The sequence below is a fragment of the Cebus imitator genome, unplaced genomic scaffold, assembly GCF_001604975.1.
Source record: "Cebus imitator isolate Cc_AM_T3 unplaced genomic scaffold, Cebus_imitator-1.0 Scaffold125, whole genome shotgun sequence".
In the NCBI taxonomy this organism is placed as follows: domain Eukaryota; kingdom Metazoa; phylum Chordata; class Mammalia; order Primates; family Cebidae; genus Cebus; species Cebus imitator.
In genome coordinates this window covers 4065286-4088791 of record NW_016107440.1, presented here as the reverse complement: position 1 = coordinate 4088791, position 23506 = coordinate 4065286, and the positions used below count along the sequence as shown (strand labels likewise).

Here is a 23506-nt window from a genome sequence, read left to right as displayed (position 1 = left end):
CTCCAGAAAACACAGAACTAATAGGAGAGATAGATGGTAGACAGACAGACAGACAGACAGATAGAGATAGTTGATATAGAGATGAGACATAAACATAGATGATATAAATACATAGATACAGAGATAAGATGAAGCTGTTTATTTTAAGGAATTGGCTCTCCTGATTACAGAGACTGGCAAGCCCAAACCTGGAGTGTGGACTGTCAGGCTCGAGACACAGGAGAGCCGATGGTGCAGCTCTGGTTTAGAGGTCGGCAGGCAGGGCCCTGGAAGAGCTGACAATGCAGATGAAGTCTGAAGGTGGGCTGCTGAGGAAGTCCCTCATCAGGGAAGCCAATCCGTTTTATTCCATTCAGGCCTTCAACGGATTGGATGAGGCCCGCCCCATCATGGGGGGTGATCTGCTTCTTCAGAGTTTATCAATTTAAACACTAATCTCATTCAAAGATTCCCTCCAAGTTGACATATAAGAGGAACCACCAGACTCCTCAGCAGCCTTCACATGAGCAGTACCTTCAGCATGCACCCTACCATCTTTGCAGTCCCAGGAGAGAGAGAGTCTTCTTCCTGATAACTCCAGCAGAAGTCTTGGTCTTGCTTTTATGACCCATAAATCCCACAGCCCATTGCTGCTCCCATCCCTGTGGCCAAAAGCAAAGTCGTCGTAGGCCAGGCTCGAGTCCTACGCCCACCCCAGGCTCCAGCAAAGGGCCAGCCATCCAGAACTATGCAAATTGGAGAGTGGGTGAAAAGGGCCCCCACGCAGAAGTCAGTGCAGTGAGCAGGAAGGTGGAGTGGACACTGGTGATGTCCTGAGATGACCATTCTAGTTGGCTGTACTCCACTGGGCCTACCTGAGCCCCAGGTTTTCAGGACCTTCTGAAAAATGACTTCTAGAGATTGTAGCTGTAGGACCGCTGGAGGAGCAGGGATAGAGTGGGGAAAAGGAGATCTAGGAAGCCTTTTTTCACAATCTCTTTCTGAAGAGCACTCACCCAGGCTATACGTCAGGAGGAAAAGCCCAAGCTTCCATTGAAAGATTTGCATTTCCTGAATTGCCTCTGCATCTTTGGTGGTGGCCCAGGAAATTTGAATCTGGAGGAAAGAGGCATGTGACAGCGCTGGGTCTACGTGGGCAGAAGACAGGAGCCCGTTCTCAAAGGGCTTCTTGTGAATTGTGGTCCACCCCACACCAGCCCGACAAGCTGCATGCTGCAGGGTGGGGGAGTTCTCCCTGGTGCAGACGTGCCATTCCACGTACTGGTGGAACACAGCAGGGCTGAGCCATGGAGGGAAATCAGCTGAAAGAAGGAGTGAGAGCCTCTGAGCATGAAGGAGAGAGCAAGTGGGGAGCGCCATCAGTTTGGCTCCAGGATGAGACAGAAGGGAGAACTGGCGACAGCTTGAGACGTGAGGGAAAGGGGAGCCTAGGCCTGCCTGCTCCAAAAGGGAGAAGGCCCAGCATAGGGAACAGAAGAAAGGTGATTTTGAAAAGTGGGTGTGTTAGTCCATTTTCACACAGCTGATAAAGACATACTTAAGACTGTGTAATTTATAAAGAAAAAGAGGTTTATGGACTCACAGTTCCATGTAGTGGAGAGGCCTCACTATCATGGTGGAAGGCAAGAGCCACATCTTACATGGTGGCAGGCAAGAGAGAATGAAAGCCAGGCAAAAGGGGAAACTTCTTACAAAACCATCAGATCTCATGAGACTTATTCACTGCCATGAGAATAGTATGGGGAAGATGCTACATGACACAATTATCTCCCACTGGATCCCTCCCATGTGGGAATTATGGGAGCTACAATTCAAGGTGAGATTTGGGTGGGGACACAGCCAAACCACATCAGTGGGGTCCTCAGGAAGCGTGAAGGTTGCTCAACAGAAGGATGACAATATGTTATTGTCCTTAAGGTAGGGTGAGCATAAGCACGTTCGTTCTGACATGCGGGAATGATGTAAGAGACTATGTCAAGGCTACCTGGGCAGTGTGGTGGTTCATCTCCTATGTCAACTTGGAGGGCGTCTTTGGATAAGATTGACATTTAAATTGATAATGTTTGAATCAAAGGATTGCCTTCCATTGGGTGAGTGGGCCTTGTCCAATCCATTGAAGGCCTGCGTAGAACAAAGAGATTAACTTCCCTGCACAAGGGGAAATTCTTTGTTCTCATCATGGCCATCACTGAGAAGCCCTTTTGAGGGTAACAGCCACAGACAACAGTCCCTGCCATCACCCTTCAGCCCCTTGACTCAGCCACACCTGACGTCATCATGCCAGCCCTGGATATTTGTTCATTGGGTTTTTTGTTGTTGCTGTTGTTATATGTATCCATAAATGCTCCATTTTGGCTGAAGTCAGTTGGAATTAGGTGACTGTCACCTGGAATGGAAAGAGTCCTGGCTAATCCACAGACCCAAAGTGCGGTTCCCAAACCGGGGCTCCAGCCTGACTTTCTGGCTCTCCCAGTCCCAGGCTTGGGTTCCATCCTTCAGCCCTGAGCTGCAGCCAGATCCTCGGCTGGAGATGCATCCTCACGCACCCTCCCTTGGTTAAAAGAATAGCCTCTATTTTATTATCAGTAAAAAATAGCTCTGAACAACACGTGGGACAGGGAACAGAGCAGGAGCCAGGATCTGCGGCAGCCTGGCTCTGGGACTCCCAAGACTCGGGAGCCTATAGGTTTCTGCTTGACAGAGGTTTTCATGTTCAATACTTTGAAGGGCCTGCCTTCCAGCTGGGTCACCTTCTCAATCCACAGGTTGTAGTTTGCCAATGAGGTGTATATCCCTGGGGTGTTCTTCTCTCCACAGCTCTTTCCCCAGCTGATGATGCCTACCTGGTACCACTTCTCACCAGGCTCTGGGGTGCAGACCAGAGGCCCCCCACTGTCACCCTGTGGGTAGAGAACACAGCTCAGCAGGAAGTCCCGTTCTAAGCTGCCCATCTGAGGCTGGGCACAGCTCATTCTCGAAGAGGATTCCTCACTTCCTCAGCCTCCCCAACTCCAGCTGCTAAAGGACATTTCCTCAATGCTGACCTTTACCCACCCGTCTCTGCTCCGTGGGAGGAGCATGTGGCTGCCAGATTAGCTCTGAAGGTCGTGTGGGTGTAGAGATTTGGGGGTGGGGTGCTGTGGATGAGACAGAATGAAGAGTGGGGAGGAAGAGAGAGGACTTGATGAGAAAAGACCACTCCATCTGCAGCACAGAGAGACACAGGCCAAGGGACGAGTAGAGACTTGTTTTGAGGGTTTTATCAAATCAAGAGGCTCTGGAAAGGGCAGGAGAAGAAATGGGACATGTGAAGAAGTGTTGTAGGGATAGGAACTGGGTCTCCTTTGTGTTCTTGGAGAGGCACAGGGAGAAGGACATTCCTTTTTAATTCAGCCAAGCTTTTCAGAATGTGTGATCCTTCCAGGATGGAATCCCATGGTCTGTGATTCCCATAGTTATCCACTTATGTAGAGCTTCTGAACCAAGTCTCTGCCATACCCCACGTCCACATACATCAAACAAATGCCCCACATCCTTCAGTACACCTTCACACAAAGCAGATGAGTCTGCAGGAGGAGAAAGGGCTTGCTGAAGGTTCTATGGTAGCCTGGCTGAGATTGGAACTCAGGATTTTCTTTTTATTAATTTTGAATTGGTCTTTGTGGGTACGTAATAGTTTTATGTTTATGGGGTCAACATGTTTTGATATAGGCATACAATGTGTAATGATCAAATCGCTGTAATTGGGGTATCCATCCCCTAGAGCATTTATTATTTCTTTGTATTAGGAATATTTCAATTCCACTCTTCTAGTTATTTTGAAATATACAGTTGTTATCTATAATCGCTTATTAGTTATTCATTCTAACGAACTGTGTTTTTGAGCTCCTTGCCTGCAGTCCCCACCTGCTTTCCTTCCCAGCCTCTGTAACCATCATTCTTTAGCTCCATGAGTTCTTTTATTTTAAGCTTTCATTTATGAGTGAGAACATGCATTGCCTTTCTGTATGTGCCTGGCTCATTTCACTTAATGTAATGTCCTCCAGTTCTACCCATGTTGTTGCAAAGGACAGGATTTCATCTTTTATGGCCGAATAATACTCCATTGTGTATATGTACGGCATTTTCTTTATCCATTCACCCACTGATGGACACTTAAGTTGATTCCATACTTTGGCCATTGTGTATAGTGCTACAATAAAAATGTATGTGGGGATGTCTCTTCAATATACTGATTTCCTTTCTTTTGGATGTATGCCCAGCAGTGGTAGTTCTATTTTCAATTTTTTGAGTACCCTTCATAGGGGAACCCAAGATTTTCTTATTTAACTTTTATTTTAGGTTCATAAGTTACATGTGCAGGCTTGTTTTGTGAGTAAGTTGCATGTCACTGGAGTTTGATGTATAAATGATTTAATCACCCAGCGAGTAAGCATAGTACCTGACGGGTAGTGTTTTGCTCCTTACTCTCTTGATACCCTCTACCTTTAAGTAGGCCCTGGTGACTATTGTTCCCCTCTTTGTGTCCATGTATATTCAACCTTTAGCTCCAATTTATAAGCGAGAACATGCAATATTTGGTTTTCTGTTCCTGCATTAATTCACTTGGGATAACGGCCTCCAGCTGCATCCACATTGTTACAAAGGGTATGATTTTGTTCTTTTTATGGCTGCATAGTGTTCCACGGTGTATATGTACCATATTTTCTTTATCCCATTCACCATTGACGGGCATCTAGTTTAATTCCATGTCTTTGCTACTGTGAATAGTGCTGTGATGAACATATGCATGCATGTGTTTTTTTGGTAGAATACTTTATTTTGGGGGGGTATGTACCAGTATTGAGATTGCCAGGTTTAGTGGTAGTTGTGTTTTAAGTTCTTTGAGAAATCTCCAAACTACTTTCCACAGTGGCTGAACTAATTTACATTCCAACCAGGAATGTATAAGCATTCTGTTTTCTCTGCAACCTCACCAACATCTGTTACGTTCTGACTTTAATAACCACCATTCTGACTGGTGTGAGATGATATCTCATTGTGGTTTTGATTTGCATTTCTCTAATAATTAGTGATATTGAGCATTTTTTTCATATGCTTGTTGGATGCATGTTTGTCTTCTTTTGAGAAGTGTCCTTTCATGTCCTTTTCCCATTTTTTAATGGGGTTGTTGGGTTTTTGCTTGTTGAGTTAAGTTCTTTATAAATTCTGACTATTAGACCTTTGTCAGATGCATAGTGTGCAAATATTTTCTCCCACTGTGTAAGTTGTCTGTTTATTCTGTTGACAGTTTCTTTAGCTATGCATATGCTCTTTAGTTTAATTAGACCAATATTTTATTTTGTTGCAATTGCTTTTGGAGACTTCCTCATGAAATTTTTGCTAAGGCCTATGTCCAGAATGGTATTTCATAGTGTGGCTTTCTTCTAGTGTTTTTACAGTTTTAGGTTTTACATTTAAATCTTTTAGCCATCTTGAATTGATTTGAGTTGATGGTGAAAGGAAAGGATCCAGTTTCAATCTTCTGCATATGGCTAGCCGGTTATCCCAACATCATTTATTAAATAGGAAGTCCTTTCCCATTGCTTGTTATTGTTGACTTTGATGAAGAGCAGATGGTTGTAGGTATACAGCTTAATTTCTGAGTTCTCTAACCTATTCCACTGGTCTATGTGTCTGTTTTTGTACCAGTACCATGCTGTTTTGGTTACCATAGCCCTGTAGTATAGTTTGAAGTTGAGTAGCATGATGCCTCCAGCTTTGTTCTTTTTGCTTAGGATTGCCTTGCCTCCTTGGGCTCTTTTCTGGTTCCATATGAATTTTAAAATAGTTGTTTTGCTAATTCTGTGAAGAATGTCAATGGTAGTTTGATAGGGATAGCATTGAAACTGTAAATTGCTTTGGGTAGTATGGCCATTTTAATGATATTGATTCTTCCTATCCATGAGCATGGAATGTCTTTCATTTGCTTGTGTTGTCTCAGATTTCTTTCAGTAATGTTTTGTAATTCTCATTGTAGACATCTTTCACCTCCCTGGTTATCTGTATTCCTAGGTATTTTATTCTTTTGGTGGATATTGTGAATGGGATTTCATTCTTGATTTGGCTCTCAGCTTGTATGTTATCTGGCATATAAAAATGTTACAAATTTTTTTACATTGATTTTGCATCCCAAAATTTTGCTAACGTTGCTTATCAGTTCTAGGAGACTTTGGGAGGAGACTATGGGGTTTCCCAGATGTAGAATCATCTCATCTGCAAAGAGGGATAGTTTGTTGTCCTTTCTAGAGGCCTTTCATTTCTTTCTCTTGCCTGATTGCTCTGGCTAGGACTTCCACTACTGTATTGAATAGGAGTGGTGAAAGAGGGCATCCTTGTCTTGTTCTGGTCCTAAGGGGGATGCTTCCAGCTTTTGCTCATTCAGTATGATGTTGGCTGTGGGTTTGTCATAGACAGCTCTTATTATTTTGAGGTATGTGTAACCCAGGATTTTCTGATGCCAAAGCCCATGCCCTCTCTACCTTTGTTGTGTTACTCTCTCACCGAAGGAGCTGAGCAGCTACAATCTTGCAAGCAATCTTCAGTGGAGAGATGATGTCCCATTTTGTGATCCTAGAGAGGTGACTAGAATTAATGGAGTATTCTAACCAACTCTAATCAGGGAGGATGATTAATATTTCCTGGTCATGATGTGTGTATTAGTCTGTTCTTGAATTGCTATTAATAAATACCAGAGAATCTCCAGCCAGGACACCTTCTCTCCACCTTTCAGAGCCTTTTTGTTTTCATTTTACAAGATACTATCCCATGCTTTTAGTCATACTTAGTGGGAAGGGCTGAGAGAATTGTGTTTAATCCATTTTGTTTGGAACCAGAAGTCTCAATTCTGTATGCATTTTTTGGATAATATTTTAAATTGTCCAGAAAGTGAAGAAAATACAAGGTTCATATGTCTCATTTTGGTCCCCACAGTGTTTGCCACATGGGGAACTCCTAACCCTAATGCCATGCTGCACCTCTGCTTCCTCTTTTCCCTTTCTGCCTCCCACCCCTGTTCCAGTACCCACCTTTCAAGGCTCTCATAGCCTATCAGAGAAAACTACCAATTTTCTCACATTAAACCATACATTCCTTGTTATTATTCTAGATAAATATCTTCCCTTTCCATGGGACAGCCTCTCCATTACCGTTCAGAATATTTATCATCTGCATTTGTGGTTTTCTACCAACAACCACATCCACTACCTGGCCAATGGGCAAGCCCCTAGCCTTCAGCTGGGACTAAGCAGATTCATCAGGGTGGCCACTTTTAAGATGAAGAGAGCATCTCTGAGCATTAAAGACAAATTATTCATCATTCTTCCTTAGAGCCAGAGGAAGCTAATTTGTGATTTTTTTTTCTATTTTTCTGGGTATCAATAATTTTTTTAAAAAGTGTATTTGTTTTATTAAAGAGAGGCAAAGAGACCAGACGTTGGTTCAATGAAACCCACATGCAACACCCAGTATATTATCATTGTCTGTTTATCCACTGCCTGCCCAGGAGACTGTAGGCTCCCTTAGGAGAGGAACCATGTCTCATTTATGGGTCTCCAGGGCCTTGTATACTCAACAAAGGTTTCTAAATTAATGCATTAAAAGTGACTTCTTGTATAGATACCAAATCCTCCTTGGACATTTTTTTAAAGATTTCCCAGAAATGGGCAGGGTGTGCTGGCTCATGCCTCTAATCCCAGCACTTTGGGAGACCAAGGCAGGCAGATCACCTGAGGTCAGGAGTTCGAGACCAGCCTGACCAATATGGAGAAACCCCGTCTCTACTAAAAAATACAAAATTCGCCAGGAATGGTGGTGCATGCCTGTAATCCCAGCTACTCGGGGGGCTGAGGCAGGAGAATCACTTGAACCCAGGAGGCTGAAGTTGCTGTGAGCCGAGATCACGCCATTGCACCAGCCTGGGCAACAAGAGCGAAACTCCATTTCAAAAAAGAAAAGAAAACAAAGAATTCCCAGAAATGAGAAAAGCCTTGGAGCCCTGTCTACCTAGTGTACCTGTTGAATATCAGAAATAGTTAAGCAGGGCCGGACGCAGTGGCTCACGCCTATAATCCCAGCACTTTGGGAGGTGGAGGCGGGTGGATCACGAGGTCAAGAGATCGAGACCATCCTGGTCAACATGGCGAAACCCCGTCTCTACTAAAAATACAAAAAATTAGCTGGGCATGGTGGCGCGTGCCTGTAATCCCAGCTACTCAGGAGGCTGAGGCAGGAGAATTGCCTGAACCCAGGAGGCGGAGGTTGCGGTGAGCCGAGATCGCGCCATTGCACTCCAGCCTGGGTAACAAGAGCGAAACTCCGTCTTAAAAAAAAAAAGAAATAGTTAAGCAGGGTTGCAGCATGTTGACTCCCAGGTGTGCTCACCCACAGCTCCAGAAGCTCTGCAATCCTTATTCCCATGGCTGAAAGCCCTAATTCCCACACATTTTCCAGACTCAGAACTGTCTATTCCCAGCAGACAGAGGATACCCTCACACTGGCAGTTCTAAGCGGGTGAGGACCTATAAGGGAGAGAGGGTACCCTCTAGTTACCTGGCAGGCATCATAGCTCTCGTTCTTATATCCGGCACATAGCATATTTTTGGTAAGTTTTGGAAACACCTTTGAACATTCCTCCCAGTCCATGATGACCATTGGCGCTTTCATCAGATCCATTTTCATAGAGTTTTTGTCAGCTGGCCCAGAAAGAAAGCACATTAGAGAAGCCACCAGGCCAGACGTCCCCACGCTCAGGTGCAGCTGGCTGTGCCCTCGGCCCTGCACATCCCTTTGTCCCCAGCCCCCGTCCTCTGCCTTCACAGGCTCTGCAGCCCCTCACTTCCTTCCAGTTACCCCACGCCTGCAACTTACCCACTCCCCCAACTACTGGAAGTATTCTTTTCATTCAGAACCAGATTTCTACTTCCAAGAAGGCTTCTGCCTTGACTCCGGTCAGCCCCACAGACTCAACTTCTTGCACCTGGCTACTGACCGTTTCTCAGCATAATCCCGCCTCTTCATTACGTTTGCCTTTTGTGACATTTTACTACATGAGGATGGCCTTTCCTTCACATAGGGCCCTTGAAAGTGGGTTTGCACTCCGGGTGAAAAGACTGTAGGTTCTCAGCAAGGGCAGGTTGGCAGAAAGTGTTGAGATGGGATTAGAGGGGATTTGCAGAGGCCCCTTCTGGGCTGCCAGATGCCGGGAATTCACCTGGATTTCTCTCCATCTCATTAGCTCTGACCACAAAGAGATTTCACATTTTTCTCTTGATTGAAGATTTTGAACTTGTACATGCCCGTGTACCTCCTCCCCCTCTTCTACCTTTCCAGAAGTGCCTGGAGCCCAGAACCAAGGTCCCACCACTTTCCCTCTGGTTGCTAAACTCCTGAAACACCCACAGTTGTCCAGGCCCGGGCTTGCTGCAAATCGTCCCTGTGGACCAGAGTCTCGTTCAGGCTGCTGCAATGCTTTTCTAGTCTCATCCCCTCCCCTCCTATCTATTTGCTTTTGGTTTCGTTAAGTTTTCTTTGGGGACAGTCCAGCAGGCCCTACATCATATCTTTTTGTCCCAGCAGACTTTCTTCTATTTTGGAAAGTAACAGTGTAACAACAAGTAACAACAGATTCATTTCTAAGAAGAACCAGGCAATGCTCCAGGACTGTGAAAGCCTAGAACAGGGTGGGCATCTCTGATGCCTGGAGGAGCCAGCCAGGAAACATCACTGTGGGAATCAGGGAAAGATGTTTGTGAATACAGAGTAGAGGGCCTCTGGCTAAGTGGAGAGTTTAAATTGGATTAAACACACAAACCACACTGCTCTGCGCTGGCTGGATCAGACTGCACTAGGGTGCTGGCGCAGACCTAGCGTCTCAGCTTGGGGTTTCAGCACTCAGAAGGGCCTAAGGTTTGGGTTCTGTGAGCCTCCACCATGCGGGAGTCTGCTCCAACACAAGTCCCGTCCTCACTCCTTCCTCAGCTCTCCCCCTTCCCCCTGTCTCCCCTCTCCTTCAGATGCAGTGGCTCTTTCCACAGGGGAAGCTGATCAGTCACATACCAGCATCCGTCTGGCCCCAACCTGCCACCCAGCATTCGCTCCACGTGGTGGGGCCAGGCTGCGTGGGGACACAGATGGGCACTTTCAGGTCATCAAGCCTGATGGGCGAGGCCAGCAGCAGCAAGGCAATGTCATTGTCCATGTTGGCTCTCTTAAAGTCCTTGTGAATAATGATGCTGGCGACCTCCTTTATCTCCATGGATGAGCTAGTTAAGTCGTTGGTCCCCAGCACGACATTCAGTTCTTCTGGACTGGTGGCAGAGAACCAGAGAGGGGCAAGTGGAAGGGGCAGGGAAATCACAAAAATGGTGGAATTGGCTGTGCCCAGAAACCTTAAATCCCATATAGTTCCAGGACCTTTAAACCCTACTGGGGCTGTTGCTCAGAAGGTGTGAGGATTGGAAAAAGGTAGGGGAAAAAAAACCAAAAACAAAAACAGAACACTGGGTGAGCAGACCATAGCCACACCACTGCACCCTCAGGGGCCTCGGAGCGTGAATGAGGTGCTTCTGTCTAAATACAGCAAAGGCAGAGACGGATTTGAGGAACTTTACAGAGCCCACAAAAAGCCACTTGACATGGATTAAACTGGCCTCAGATAGATAAGGCATTCATTATTGCATCTGTTCTATATCATCAGTTGGCTTACCAACACTTTAGAAACTCAGGACAAAAGTTAGTCTAGACCTGCCACTGACCAAGCAGACAGGATCTTCAGTAATCAGCTCAGGTTCAGAACCCCATAGGATACTGATAGCCCATGACAGCATGACAGCAGGTGCCACAAGACTCTTTGGTTATGCCATGATGAAACTGTGCCCAGGCTTTTGCTTAACCCTCTAAAATCAGCCTTTCTGTGTGTCTTCGAACTTCCTTGAGCTGGTATAGCAGAAAGCACAAGTGCTATAGCCAGAAATTGAATCCCGTTCCTATATACTAGTTGTGGACCATGGGTGAGTGGCCTCAATTTATTGGACCTCAGTTTCCTTATCTATAAATGAGGGCCATTCCTCCTACCTGCTCCAGGGGTCACTGTGTGATTAAATGAGTTAATAGAGGAAAGTTTCTTAGCAGGGTCCCCAGTTAGTCATCAGTAATACTGGGGGTCCATCTACATGCTGTCACATAGAGAATGCTCTACACAGACCAGGAAAGTAGGGGGTCAGATGGCCCATGAAGACAGGCTTCAGAATTAGAAGGATTTTTCCCTAGACAGACTTGAATGCCTTAGGAGAGGCATGTGGACCAAGCTCCTTGGCTTCATCAAGCCACATGTGTTCCTGGAGAGGACAGATGTGACCTCATGGAGGTTGTCGCCATTGGCCCTGGGTGATGTGAGGAGGACACAGCCTCAGACAGGCTGCCTCCATGTTCCCGGTGCTGGGGGGGATGCCATTCGTGCTGACTAGAGAGAGACTGAACAGCCCCAGGTTCCTCCCAGCCACCACGTGTGGCTGAGGGGAGGGTACTCTGAGAAGCAGCAGCAGGGGGCTCGTGGTACTTACAGCACCTCCTCGGAATATAAGCAGTGAGCCGCAGTGAGAATCCACCACTTGTCGAGGATGGAGCCGCCACAGAAAGGTTCACTTCTTGCCTGAATGCTCACCTGCCACGGAAACTCTCCCACCTCTGCCTCCACCCCTGCTGTGATTCTGGAATACCGAGTTCTTCCCTCGAAAATGGATCTGTCGCCACATTCTGGTGAAATGAAAGAAAAAGGAAAGGAAAAGGAGCAACATTTAATCAGCATTCAGTGTGAACTGGGGACCCGGCTGGGAGGAAGAGGCTTCCTAGTGGATCTCCTCATCCCCATTCTAGAGGGGAGCTCACTGAGGCTGGCGAGCCAGGCAGCCCTCCTGACATCGCCGGCAGATGCTCTTATTTTGTCTGCATAAATCTCAGGAGGCGAATCAGACCCACTGGCTCTAACTCCATCCAGCATTTATGATCTCAGGAGAGTCACTTCGCTGAGCTTGTTTCTGCTGTCATCCAGGAAAAATTGGAAGAAAAATAGTGTCTGATGTCAACTATCGGTGGTGGGCAGGACCATAGCCCCCCACCAAAGAGGTCCAAGTTCTAACAGGCCTTGTCCCTAGAACCTGCGAATATTTTAGCTTGCAAGGAAGGAGGGGCTTTGAAGATGAAATTTGGGTTGCTCAGCACTGCCCTCATAGTGGGAACTTTTCTGAGGGGCCAGTGGAATCACTGCAGCCCTTGAGAGGGTTGGAGGGAAGCAGAAGGTCAGGCAGAGGAAAGGCACAGAGATGCAACGTAGCTGGCTTTGAAGATGAAGGCAGGGGCCCAGAGAAGCTTCTAGAAGCTGCAAGTGAAAATGATTCTCCCCTAGAGCATCCAGTAGAAATGCAGCCTCCCGAATTTAGCCCCGGAGGCCTGTGCTGGAACTCTGTCCCACAGGACTGTAGGATGAGACGTTTGTGTTGTTTAAGCCGCCAAGTATGTGGTCACTCATTTCGGCAGCCCTGGAAAACCACTAGGGGGACACAGAAAGTGCCAGAACCTACTGGAAAGTCCTGGCTATTCTAGGCTACTCCAGGCTGAGCAGCTCTTTTATTGGGGGATTGAGAGCAAAGGTGTGGCTGCCTGTGCTGAGGCGGGAAATTCTCCTTCCTGACAGAGGCTGGGTCCAGCTCCTTGCCCCCCAGGAAGAGCAGATGCTCCATTAATATTTGCTGACTTGAACGTCTGCCTTGTGTTCTGGAACAAGGCATGAGTTTGACTCTAAAAAGCCTAAGACCCTCTTCTTGTCTCTTTCTTGCTGTTCGTTTTCCAACGATCAGCTCAACAGAAGCTTTGAGGGTTTTGTCATTTGGGTGACCGCGTAGTGGTCATTTTTGGTTTAAAATAAATATGGGAGTGAGAACTTAGCAATGTGCATCCAGAGTCTTCTGCAGTCAGCAATGCATAAAGGCTGTCTTTGGGACTTATGTTTCCTTTTTTTTTTTTTTTTTCTAGAGAGAGATGGAGTCTTGCTCTGCCATCCAGGCTGGAGTACAGTGGCATGATCTTGGCTCACTGCAAACTCCGCCTTCCAGGTTCCAGAGAGTCTCCTGCCTCAGCCTTCCAAGTAGCTGGGCCTACAGGCATGTGCCACCATGCCCAGCTAATTTTTGTATTTTTTAGTAGAGACAAGGTTTCACTATTTGTCGATCAGGCTGGTCTCAAGCTCCTGACCTCGGGTGATCCACCCGCCTCGGCCTCCCAAAGTGCTGCTGGGATTACAGATGTGAGCCACTGCGCCCGGCCTTTTGGTGCTTTTGGATCCACACTTCCTCTCTGATTTTAGTTACACAGGACACTTACTGTGTGTCAAGCACTGCCACAAGCACTTTACAAGCACCCATTCACTTGGTTGTCATAACTGCCCTATGGAGATAGGCCCGGTTCTTTTCATCCTCACTTTATAGTTGGGACAACTGAGGCACAGGGTGGTTTAGTAGTTTGCCCAAGGTCACACAGCTAGTCAGTGACCGAACCATGACATGAGCCCTGGGCAGGCTGGCAGCAGAGCTGGTGCTCTCACCACTGTCCCACGTGGCTCTATGCCTAGAATGTTCTTCCCCCAGGCAGCTACCTGGCTCACCTCCTCACTACACCTAAGAATCCCTTGTTTGGAACAGCGTTCCCTGACCTGAGTCTGAAACAGCCCTTCCCATCCTGGCGACCCCTTATTTCCCATTCTGTGTTACATTTCTTCATTGCCTCCTCGTTACCTTACCCGTGCATCATTCGCCTGACTCTGGCACCAGAATGTAAGCTCCACATGGAGACGGCAACATACTTGTCTGGTTGATAGCAGATCCCAGGGTCCGAAAACCACCATGGTGTGGAAGAGGCACTCAACAACCATAAGTCATCCTGTGACTCAGTGGCTCCACTCTGGGAGTCTGGAAGGCAGCACATGCGTGCAGCTGATGATGTTCACTGCAGCGATCTCCATCATTGTGACAAACTGAAAATAGTCTAAATGCTAAAGGTACATATCATGAGGCATGCCTCACCCACAACATTATGCTCATGGGGAATTTTTAATGGCACAGGAAAATGCTTGTGATATAAAAGTGAGTAAAAAAGTCAGGATGGAACGCCGGGTGCGGTGGCTCACGCCTGTAATCCCAGCACTTTGGGAGGCCGAGGCGGGTGGATCACGAGGTCAAGAGATCGAGACCATCCTGGTCAACATGGTGAAACCCCATCTCTACTAAAAATATAAAAAATCAGCTGGGCATGGTGGCGCGTGCCTATAATCCCAGCTACTCAGGAGGCTGAGGCAGGAGAATTGCCTGAACCCAGGAGGCGGAGGTTGCGGTGAGCCGAGATCGCGCCATTGCACTCCAGCCTGGGTAACAAGAGCAAAACACCGTTTAAAAAAAAAAAAAAAAAAAAAAAAAGTCAGGATGAAAATCGTTATTTAAAACTTGTGATTTCATTATGTTAAGAATGTGGGTTTATAAGTATGGAAGGAAATACATCAAAATGCCAAGTGGCTGTGAGCCGGATTGGATGGTGGGCAGCTGTGATGGGTGCCCTCCGTCTCTCCGTCTGAGATGCAGAACATGGGATGTGCTCAGTGCACACTCTGGGGCCAGACAGCCCAGGCTTGTATCCTGGCTCACTGGCTTATTCACTAAATGATTTAGGGAAAGCTACTTATCTTTGGGTATCCTCCCTTTCTTCATTCCTAAAATAAGCGTAAGATAATGCCAACCTTAGAAGACCGTTGTGTGGATGAAATGAGAGGATGGATGTTGAAGTGATTGACAAAGTGCTTGGACCAAAGTCTGCTCTCCAGAATTAACTGGCAGAATTTCCCATATCCATTTTGCACCAAACTCCCCGTGGGACCCATCCCCCACTTTCTTGATCCTGAGATCAACCCACAGCATCAGCCTGGGAGCAGCAATGGAAGTGGAAGCGGCTGATTCTGAGTGATCTGAGCAATCATGCATTTGGGGCCCCTTGCAGTGGGACACCAGAGGAGCATGTTCTCCTGATGCTCTCCTGTCACTCTCCCCACGCCCTGTTCACGCAGAGTGCAGCGGACCCCAGGCCGGACTGAAGGAGGCCAGGTGAACCTGCTGCGTCCTGGGCAAGAGGCGGTGTGCACTTGCCCAGGCAGGCAGCCTGGCATTGTAGTCCCCCAGTGCAGGCCAGGCAGACAGCTCTGCCATTTCTCCATGGGACAACTTTGGGCAAATCCTCATCCTCAGTGAGGTTCTGAGTTCCTTGCCTGCACGTGGGCTGAAAGCAGATGCCCCACTGTGGTGGTGTGGGAGTGAAACACAGGGAAATACTCAATCCCTAACAGTTGCTAAGTACCCCAGTGTCCCTGATGTCTCAGCCACCCTCTTGGAGAAAGAAATGAGCCATCAGGGAGCTGTGGGAGGGCTGGCCACAAGGACAGAGGCACGTGTGCACTTGGCCTGACTGAGCTAGGCTTCCCTGGGTGTCTGCGGCTCCTGGAAGCCTGGTGCTGGTGGGAGCCACAGAGGCCCAGAGTAATGGGCCCCTCTAAGTGGGAGGACTCAGCCTCAGCAAGTTCTAGGTACGAGCTTCAGGACAGCCTACTATTCCTTTGGGGATAAAGTGTCAGTTTTCAGAACCAAAACTATGGTCAGACAGGTCAAACACTGGGCTGGTGGAGAGAGGAGAAGAAGGAGAAGTGGTTTGGAGGAGGGGCATGTGGGGACCCCTGAGCTGTGACCTCATGTTCTGAGATCCACCCTCCTGGCAGCCATTCAGTTGGACTGTGAGCCCCCATCCTTGCCCCTTCTGCCCCTGTACTTACCACTGATGGGGCCCAGGGAATGAGTGGGCAAAGGAGGGCGGTAGCCCTTCCTAGCCCCGCCTAGGAGAGCCACTCCAGCCTCTGGGAGAGGAGTCCGTGGACCAAGCTGAGCTTCTGTGACCAGGGACAGGAGCAGCAGCACTGAGAACAGGAGCATGGCCCTGGGCTATGCTGTGGGTCCAGGGGTGATGGAGGCCAGGGCTGAGGGAGTGAGGCCAGCACAGCATCCAGCTCAGATCCAGAGCCCCCAGGTGATGTCACAATGGGCTGCGGAGCCAAGAACTCGGACTGCAGCATGCAGACTTCTTTACTGGCTCTTTTGTTTCTAGGACAGCTGCACAGAGGCACCTCATCCTCAGAGCCTTTCTTATCCCAGGTTCCCTTCTCCCTGACCTGAGTGCCACCCAGCTTCCTGAGTGTATTAGTCTGTTTTCATGTTGCTGATAAAGACATACCAGATACTAGGTGATTTATAAAGAAAAAGAGGTTTAATGGACTCAGTTCCAGGTGACTGGGGAGGCCTCACAATCATGGTAGAAGGCAAAAGGCACGTCTTACATGGTGGCAGACAAGAGAGAATGAGAGCCAAGTGAAATGGGAAGCTCCTTATAAAACCATCAGATCTTGTGAGACTTATTCACTACTATGAAAACAGTATGGGGGAAACTGCCCCCATGATTCAATCATCTCCCACCAGGTCCTTCCCACAACATCTGGGAATTATGGGAGCTATAATTCAAGATGAGATTGGGGTGGGGACACAGCCAAACCAGATCACTGGGCTCTTGGTGGGCACCCTGCTTTCAGCCGTCGTCACTCCCAATCCTTTCTTGAAGCTCAGTTCAGGCCATGGCTTTTCTGTGAATGTGGGGTAAGGTCTAGGGGAGGGGTTTCCAGCCTGGACCCTCAGAAATGGGGCAGAGCCCAGGGAGGCCTGGAGGCTTCTGCCAGCACTGGTACCCTGTGGGGTACAGCTGCCTGCTTAGTTCGCTGCCCAGGACTCTGACCTGGGGCCCCAGTGCAGCCGCACAGGTCAGGTTGAGAGGTTCTGGCCTCCCCTCATACCCTGCCTGGTGGGTCCCAGTTCCCCTCCTACCACCTTCTAGGTGGATCCCACATGGCCCCCAAGTCTCCTGATGGGTCCCTCTGCATTCAAGAAGAAATACCCTCCTCAGATGGAGGTTCCCGGTGTGTAGCCTCACCAGATGTCAGTGACTCAGTCATGGGCTTTGGAACTTGTATGTCTTTAAAAATTATGCACCCCTCAGTGCACTGACCCAAGTGGACTTCCCCATGCAGCCTAGGCACTGCCTTCATGGCCACTGGCTGTGCTTAGTGGTTGGAAGGGACTTGTGGGCTCAATCCCCAAAGCGATCAGGTGTCTACCTGCCCAGTGTTACCTCCTTGGTTTTCTCATCTGCAGCAGAGGAATACAATGCTCACTGGCATGCAGGTTACTGTGAGGCGTAAAGTAAGATCGTATGACTGGGGACGTGGCCTCTCGCAGGTGTGGCTTGAGCTGCTTCCTAGGAGGAGAATTCCAGGACTTCTCTGCTCTTTCTCCCAAGGCAATAGTTGTTCCTCACGGCTCAGGCATTCCCTCTGAGGCTGAGCCACAGCCTGTTGAGTGGCCCTGGGTGATCCCCTCCCCATCTGCTCTGAACCATGCCTCACCCACCTCTTCAACAGGGGATGCCCGGCCCTGATGGAGGCCAGGACTTTCCTGACTGGCAGGCGGGACAGGAGCCCACAGCACATCCAGGCACCTGGTCCTGGTCTCACCACTTAGGCTCACTCGTTGGCCCTCAGGGTGGCCTCCTAGGGAGCTCCCTGGCTTTCCTCATGCCCTCCTTTGGGCTCAGGTCCCCACTGGGCCTGCCACTTACACACCTGCTATATGTCAATGCTTTCTCCTTTACTCAGTTTCTATTGGTTTTGGGGGTGGGGTGTGGAGGGGAGGAGGAGCCTGGGCTCCAGGTCTGTTGAGGGAATGGAGGATGACAGCTAATCTCATGGATGGGGAGACAAGGGGCTCAGGCATATCCACTGCAAACTGCTTATTTTTGACAGAAGTATCTGAACAAAATCATCAGTCACCTCCAGAAAGACTGATTTCTTGCTGAAGACCACTCTGAAGAGTGGTCTATGTCCCTCCCAAGAACATGACTTAGGTCCTATTCTTGTGAAATCCTCGTTCACTGTCTAGTTCTGCTTTGCAAATCTTCACAGTGATGCTGGGTTGCACCATGCCCCGGCTTCTGGGTGGAGACGCTCCAGCCTCACATACTGAGTCCTGCACAACTCCAGAGCGCGCCATCCCCATAGACTACAGTGGGAAAGTCTCTCCCGTGGACTGGTCAAACGAGGGGTCCAGGGTGAGAAGAGCAGTGCCAGTGCTCTAGAAGGAATCTGATGAAATTCACAGTGGAAAGGAGGCACACGATGATGGAGGCTGGATAGGGGTTGTGTGAGGACTGTTGCCTGGCTGACGCCCCAGAGGCCCCAGGGTGGCATTGCCTTGGTGACTTTACCAAAGTCTTGGCCAGTGGTTCTCTGACTGTCATAGCCTCTTTGTGCTATGACAGAATATCACAGATTGGGCAATTGTTTTTTCTTTGAGATGGAATCTCCCTCTGTCATCTAGGCTGGAGTGCAGTGGTATGATCCAGGCTTACTGCAACTTCTGCCTCCTGGGTTCAAGTAATTTTCATTCCTCAGCTTCCCAAGTAGCTGAAATTACAGGCACATGCCACCATGCCTGGCTAATTTTTGTATTTTTTGCAGAGACGGTTTCACCATGTTGGGCAGGCTGGTCTCAAACTCCTGACCTCAGGTGGTCTGCCTGTTTTGGCCTCCCAAAGTGCTGGGATTACAGACATGAGCCACTGCACTCAGCCAGACTGGGTAACTTATAAAGAACAGAAATTTATTCTTTCACGGTTCTGGAGGCTGGGAAGTCCAAGATCAAGGTGCCAGCAGGTTTGATCTCTGGTTCCAAAATAGTGCCACATTTTTACATCCTGTGGGGAGGAGGATGTTGTGTCTTCAAGTTCTTCAGAGGTACAGAAGAGAGTGAATCCTCTCCTTCAAGCCCTTAATCTATTCTTAAGGACAGAGCTTTCATCACCTAAATGCTTCCCAAAGGCCCCACCCCTCAACGCTGTTGCATGGGGTGTTAAGTTTCTAGCATGCAACATATGGAGGAGATGCATTCAAACTGTGGTGCTGACTTGGATGTGCAGCCAGGGGAGCTTGTTCTGTGCAGATGAGAGTTGCCAGATTTAGCAAATAGAAATACAGGATGCCTTGTCAAATTTGAATTTCAGATAAACAAATATTTTTAGTATAAATCTACTCCATACAGTGTTTGGGACATACTCACCCTAAAATAATTTGCTGTTTATTTGAAATTCAAACATAACTCTTGTCCTACATTTTATCTGTCAACACTATTACCTGTTTATAGGCTTAGTCCTTCAGATACTGATCCAGTGGGATGGAGAAGGCCGGAGGTGTGGGAGCGGTCTGAGCACTTGTAACAGCACAGCTTCTTCCAGATGAATCGAAAGCAGATGATCTCTGGACATCTTTGAGAAGCGTCAGTTAGGCCTCCTGTAAAGAGCTTTGCTGGGATCACTGGGGCCTGACTCACACGTGGGAAATCTGGGGATGAGAGAATGGTTCTGGGGAGGAGAGAATGGTTCTGGGCACATGATGCCCTCTGAATGGCTTCTTTTGTTTGTTTTTTGAGATGGAGTATCACTTTGTCACTCAGGCTGGAGTGCAGTGGCGTGATCTTAGCTCACTGCATCCTCCGCCTCCTGGGTTCAAGTGATTCTCCTGCCTCAGCCTCCCACGTATCTGGGACTACAGTTGCTCACCACCACGCCCAGCTAACTTTTGTATTTTTAGTAGAGATAGAGTTTAATCATCTTGGCCAGGCTGGTCTCAAACTCCCAACCTCAGGTGATCCACCTGCCTCAGCCTCCTAAAGATTACAGGCATAAGGGAGGGATGCTGCAGGGTAGGGACTGTCTGGAACCCACAGTTTTTTCTTGGAACCATTGCGGGCTGCACAGAGAGAAATGCCCACAAATGGTCATTTCCTCCTCCCATGAGGCTTCCTGGAAGGGGCAGGGAAGTCTTTAAGAAAGAGTCTGAGTGTATCACCAGGTGCTCAGGGGATGGCAGTGAGCAGGAAGCAACACGGCACAGAGAGACCCCCATCCTGACCAGGGGACTTCAGAAGAAAGCCACCAAGCAGGGAACCAGGCAAGAGCCCAAAGACACCCCCTAAGAGCCAGCCTTCAATGTCTGCCAGGCCCAAGGAACAGGGAGCTGATGTGTGGTCTCACCTGGACCTGTGCCTTCCCCTAAACTTTGACCTGTGGGGGGCAGGTGAGCAGAGCCAGGGGTGAAAAAGGAACCATGTTCCTAACTGGACCCAGGTAGGGAGGAGGCTGGGCACTGAGTCAGATTCCAGGTCGAGAATGTAACAAAGGCTTGGATATTCTAATACATAAATCTCTCTGAATGTGGACTCAAGTGACCATAGGACTATTACCTAAGAATAATCAGAAAAGCTCCGGGTTCACCTCCGGCTTTTTTATTTGGACAGGACGCATCATGCCCTCTGAATGGCTTTTGTTTTTGTTTTTGTTTTTGAGATGGAGTCTCACTCTGTCACCCAGGCTGGAATGCAGTGGCACAATCTCAGCTCACCACAGCCTCCGCCTCCAGGGGGTCAAGTGATTCTCCTGCCTCAGCCTCCCCAGCAGATACAACTACAGGCACCCACTACCACACCTGGCTAATTTTTATATTTTTAGTGGAGACAGGGTTTCACCATGTTGGCCAGGCTGGTCTCGAACTCCTGACCTCAGGTGATCCACCTGCCTCAGCCTCCCCAAGTGCTGGGATTACAGGCGTGAGCCACCGTGCCTGGCCTCTGAATGTCTTTTAACAGGACTGTGGGAATTAACGAGCCATATGTTGATCACAATCCATGTCGCAGTGCCCGTTCCACTCCTCAGTGCCATTGTCGAAGGGTTTTCCTTTCAGGCTAGCGGGAAAGGTCTGGCGGAGGTCTCATGATTCCTCCATGTACAGCAGTTTGCTGAACGGCATGTGTGAAAACCTGCAAAATCACACAAGCATGGGCAAGTCCCCAGCTGCAGGCAGGCAGACGTCGGGAGCAACAGCCACACTCCACCTCCTTCCCCTCCTTCCCATCCTCAGCTCTCATGTCAGACTTGGCCGATGCATCACAGCTGAGCCAAAAATTGGCCTCGGAATCTCTTCCCATGTAGCAGTTTGGGCGTCTGTTACCTGGTGAGCAGATGAAACCCACTGTCATTGTTGGACTAGGACCTAACAGACGTAAGAACCTCCCAGGGGTGAGGGATGTCCTGGAGAGATGAAGGCCAGAGGCTTTGGGAGGATGCTTCTTGTGTCTTCTTTCATGTTCACACAGGCACTCGCAGCTCCTTGGTTCCATTTAGATTGCGTGCATTGTTCAGGAGGTGGTCTGCCTGTTGCTTTAGAGAGTGGGTTCTGGAATCAGACGTGCCTTACTTCAAATCCTGCTTCTGCCATCTCCACATGGGGCTTTGGACAGCTTATTTAACCTCGCAGAGCTTCAGTTTCCTTATCGCTACATGGGGGATGAGAACACGCTGACCTCTGCGGTCACAGTGACGACAACACAGTAAGGCGTCCATAACGAGTTTGCTGTGATGATGGTGTCGATGCTCTGCAGTCCCAGTTTCAACTTCAACCACCAAGTTGGCATTTTCAGCCAGCGATAGATCACAGCCATAGACTTGGCTCAGGCATGTGTGTTCTCAGAGGCCATTCGCATCTAACCCTGTCTGATCCCACGTGAGTCACTGGGTGCTGGAGAGGCCGGGTGCTGTTCGGTTCTGATATTTCCTGTGAGCTGAGGGGTTTGCATTTCAGAACAATCCCAAGAGCCAGATGAGGTCAGCCGCTGCCTGGTTTCATGGGGAAGGAGACAGCCACACCACAGGTCACTGCACAGCACACGTGGATTCCAAGGTTGCCAGGCTCGGAGGCCATGCGGCTGTCACGGGTGCTTCTATACACAATCCTATTGAATGCTCACATGATTTTCCTTAATCCTCCCAACAAACCCCTGAGGAGAAAGGAGACTCAGACTTTAAATGGATCAATTGTAATCTCTTCACTTTCTGAGTCATTTGCCCTAACTCAGCATCTTGACTTGGTCAAGAGAATGCAACTCCTCAGGGTGAAGCCAGGACCGGGACACCTCAGGGTCAAGCTCTAGTGAGAGGCAAAAGCCTTCTGTTCCCAGGGCGCCCACCATGCATGCATACATTCATTCATTTTGACTATTTATAAGTGCCTAATATGTTCCAAGCATCATTCTAAAAACTGGAGATAAAAAAGCTCTTACCCTCATCCAGGTTACAGTCCAGTGAGAGGAATGGAAAGTAAATACTGAAGGCGTAGGTGATGTCAGAGGGTGGTAAGTGCTGGGGAAAAATGAAGCAGGGAGGGGAATGGGGAGGGCAGGCTGGGAGGGGTGGCTGCTGTTTTCCGTAGGGTGATCGGGCAGGTCTCACTGACGGGGCGACTGGGAAGAAACCTGAAGGAAGGCAGAAGAGAGCCTTGGAGATCACTCCCGGGGCCTTGTGGATAACTTGAAACCTGTAGACAGCTGCTGTTTCAGGCAGCGGCCACTTCATTCATTTCTCCTTGGAGTGACGAGGACTGTGCTTGTGAATGAGAGGAGATGGGGAGGTGGCTGTAAGTCACTGACAGGGAGGGGACTGGGGAGCCGTCTGGAAGGTTTTAAGGTGGGATGACGAAGCACCTTAAAATGCTAATGAGAAGGATGTGGAAGAGCAGAAGGGGAGGATGAGGGAGAGCACACAGAACTGCGGTATCAGATTCCTGAGGCCGTGGGAGGAGCAGAGGGGAGGGACTATCTGTGACCAGAGGCGCCTCTCCTCCTTGGAGCATTCTTGGCCGTTTTCTGTTTTCCACGCAACTCCCTCTCCTGGGTTTCCTCCAGCTCTTCAGGCAGTTGCCAGCCTCCTTTTCCAGCTCCGTCTCCTCTGTGTAGATGTTGAGGGCTCTTCACCGCTTCTCCGCTCAGCCTGGGCCCTCTGTGCTCCTCTCTGCACGTGATCTCCCTGGGCGACCTCACAACCTCACCCACCCCCGAACTTCAGTTGATTGACGACTCTCCAGCTTATCCTTCCACCCCAGACTTTCACACTGGGCTTGTGGCCGCCAGCTCATCCCGCAGAGCCCATCAGCCACAGTGCCTCTCTGCTCCGCCTCGCTGCATGTTTCTCTCCGTGTCCACCATGTCTCTCCTACTTCAGGCCCCTGGCATGTCCCATCTGCATGGAGCCACTTCCTTTGTGATACTCTCTTTTCTAGTTTCATCCTCTCCAAAGTATTTTCCATGTTATACCAAGAGTCGTTTTGCTTTGTAGACAGGATTTTATTCTGTTGGCCAGGCTGAGCAGTGGAGCAATCCCAGCTCACTGCTGCTTCGACCCCCTGCACTCAAGTGATCCTCTTGCCTCAGCCTCCCGAGTAGCTGAAACCACA

General features: G+C 48.8%; 1 protein-coding gene and 1 long non-coding RNA gene across 2 annotated transcripts in view; one reads left to right on the top strand and one right to left on the bottom strand.

Moving 5' to 3' along the window:
• The window catches only part of LOC119472956, a 55738-nt gene that overhangs the window by 7382 nt on the left and 24850 nt on the right, over positions 1–23506 (top strand). The gene's annotated exons all lie outside the window — the stretch shown is intronic.
• PRSS55 (serine protease 55) lies at positions 2557–16112 on the bottom strand. Its single transcript, XM_017540451.2, has 5 exons — positions 15902–16112; positions 11601–11793; positions 10096–10346; positions 8590–8732; positions 2557–2900 (listed from the first exon to the last, which is right to left on the bottom strand). The coding sequence occupies exons 1-5, from the start codon at positions 16056–16058 to the stop codon at positions 2583–2585; spliced, it is 1062 nt and encodes a 353-aa protein (XP_017395940.1). The 5' UTR covers positions 16059–16112; the 3' UTR covers positions 2557–2582.

Excerpts from the sequence above, each read along its gene's own strand:
- PRSS55 (XM_017540451.2), bottom strand. The coding sequence starts at position 16,058 with ATGCTCCTGTTCTCAGTGCTGCTGCTCCTGTCCCTGGTCACAGAAGCT. Across the intron at positions 11,794-15,901 it reads TTCCCTGGGCCCCATCAGTG|AATGTGGCGACAGATCCATT; the intron begins GTAAGTACAGGG and ends TCATTTCACCAG. Across the intron at positions 2,901-8,589 it reads AGAGCTATGATGCCTGCCAG|GGTGACAGTGGGGGGCCTCT; the intron begins GTAACTAGAGGG and ends CTCTACCCACAG.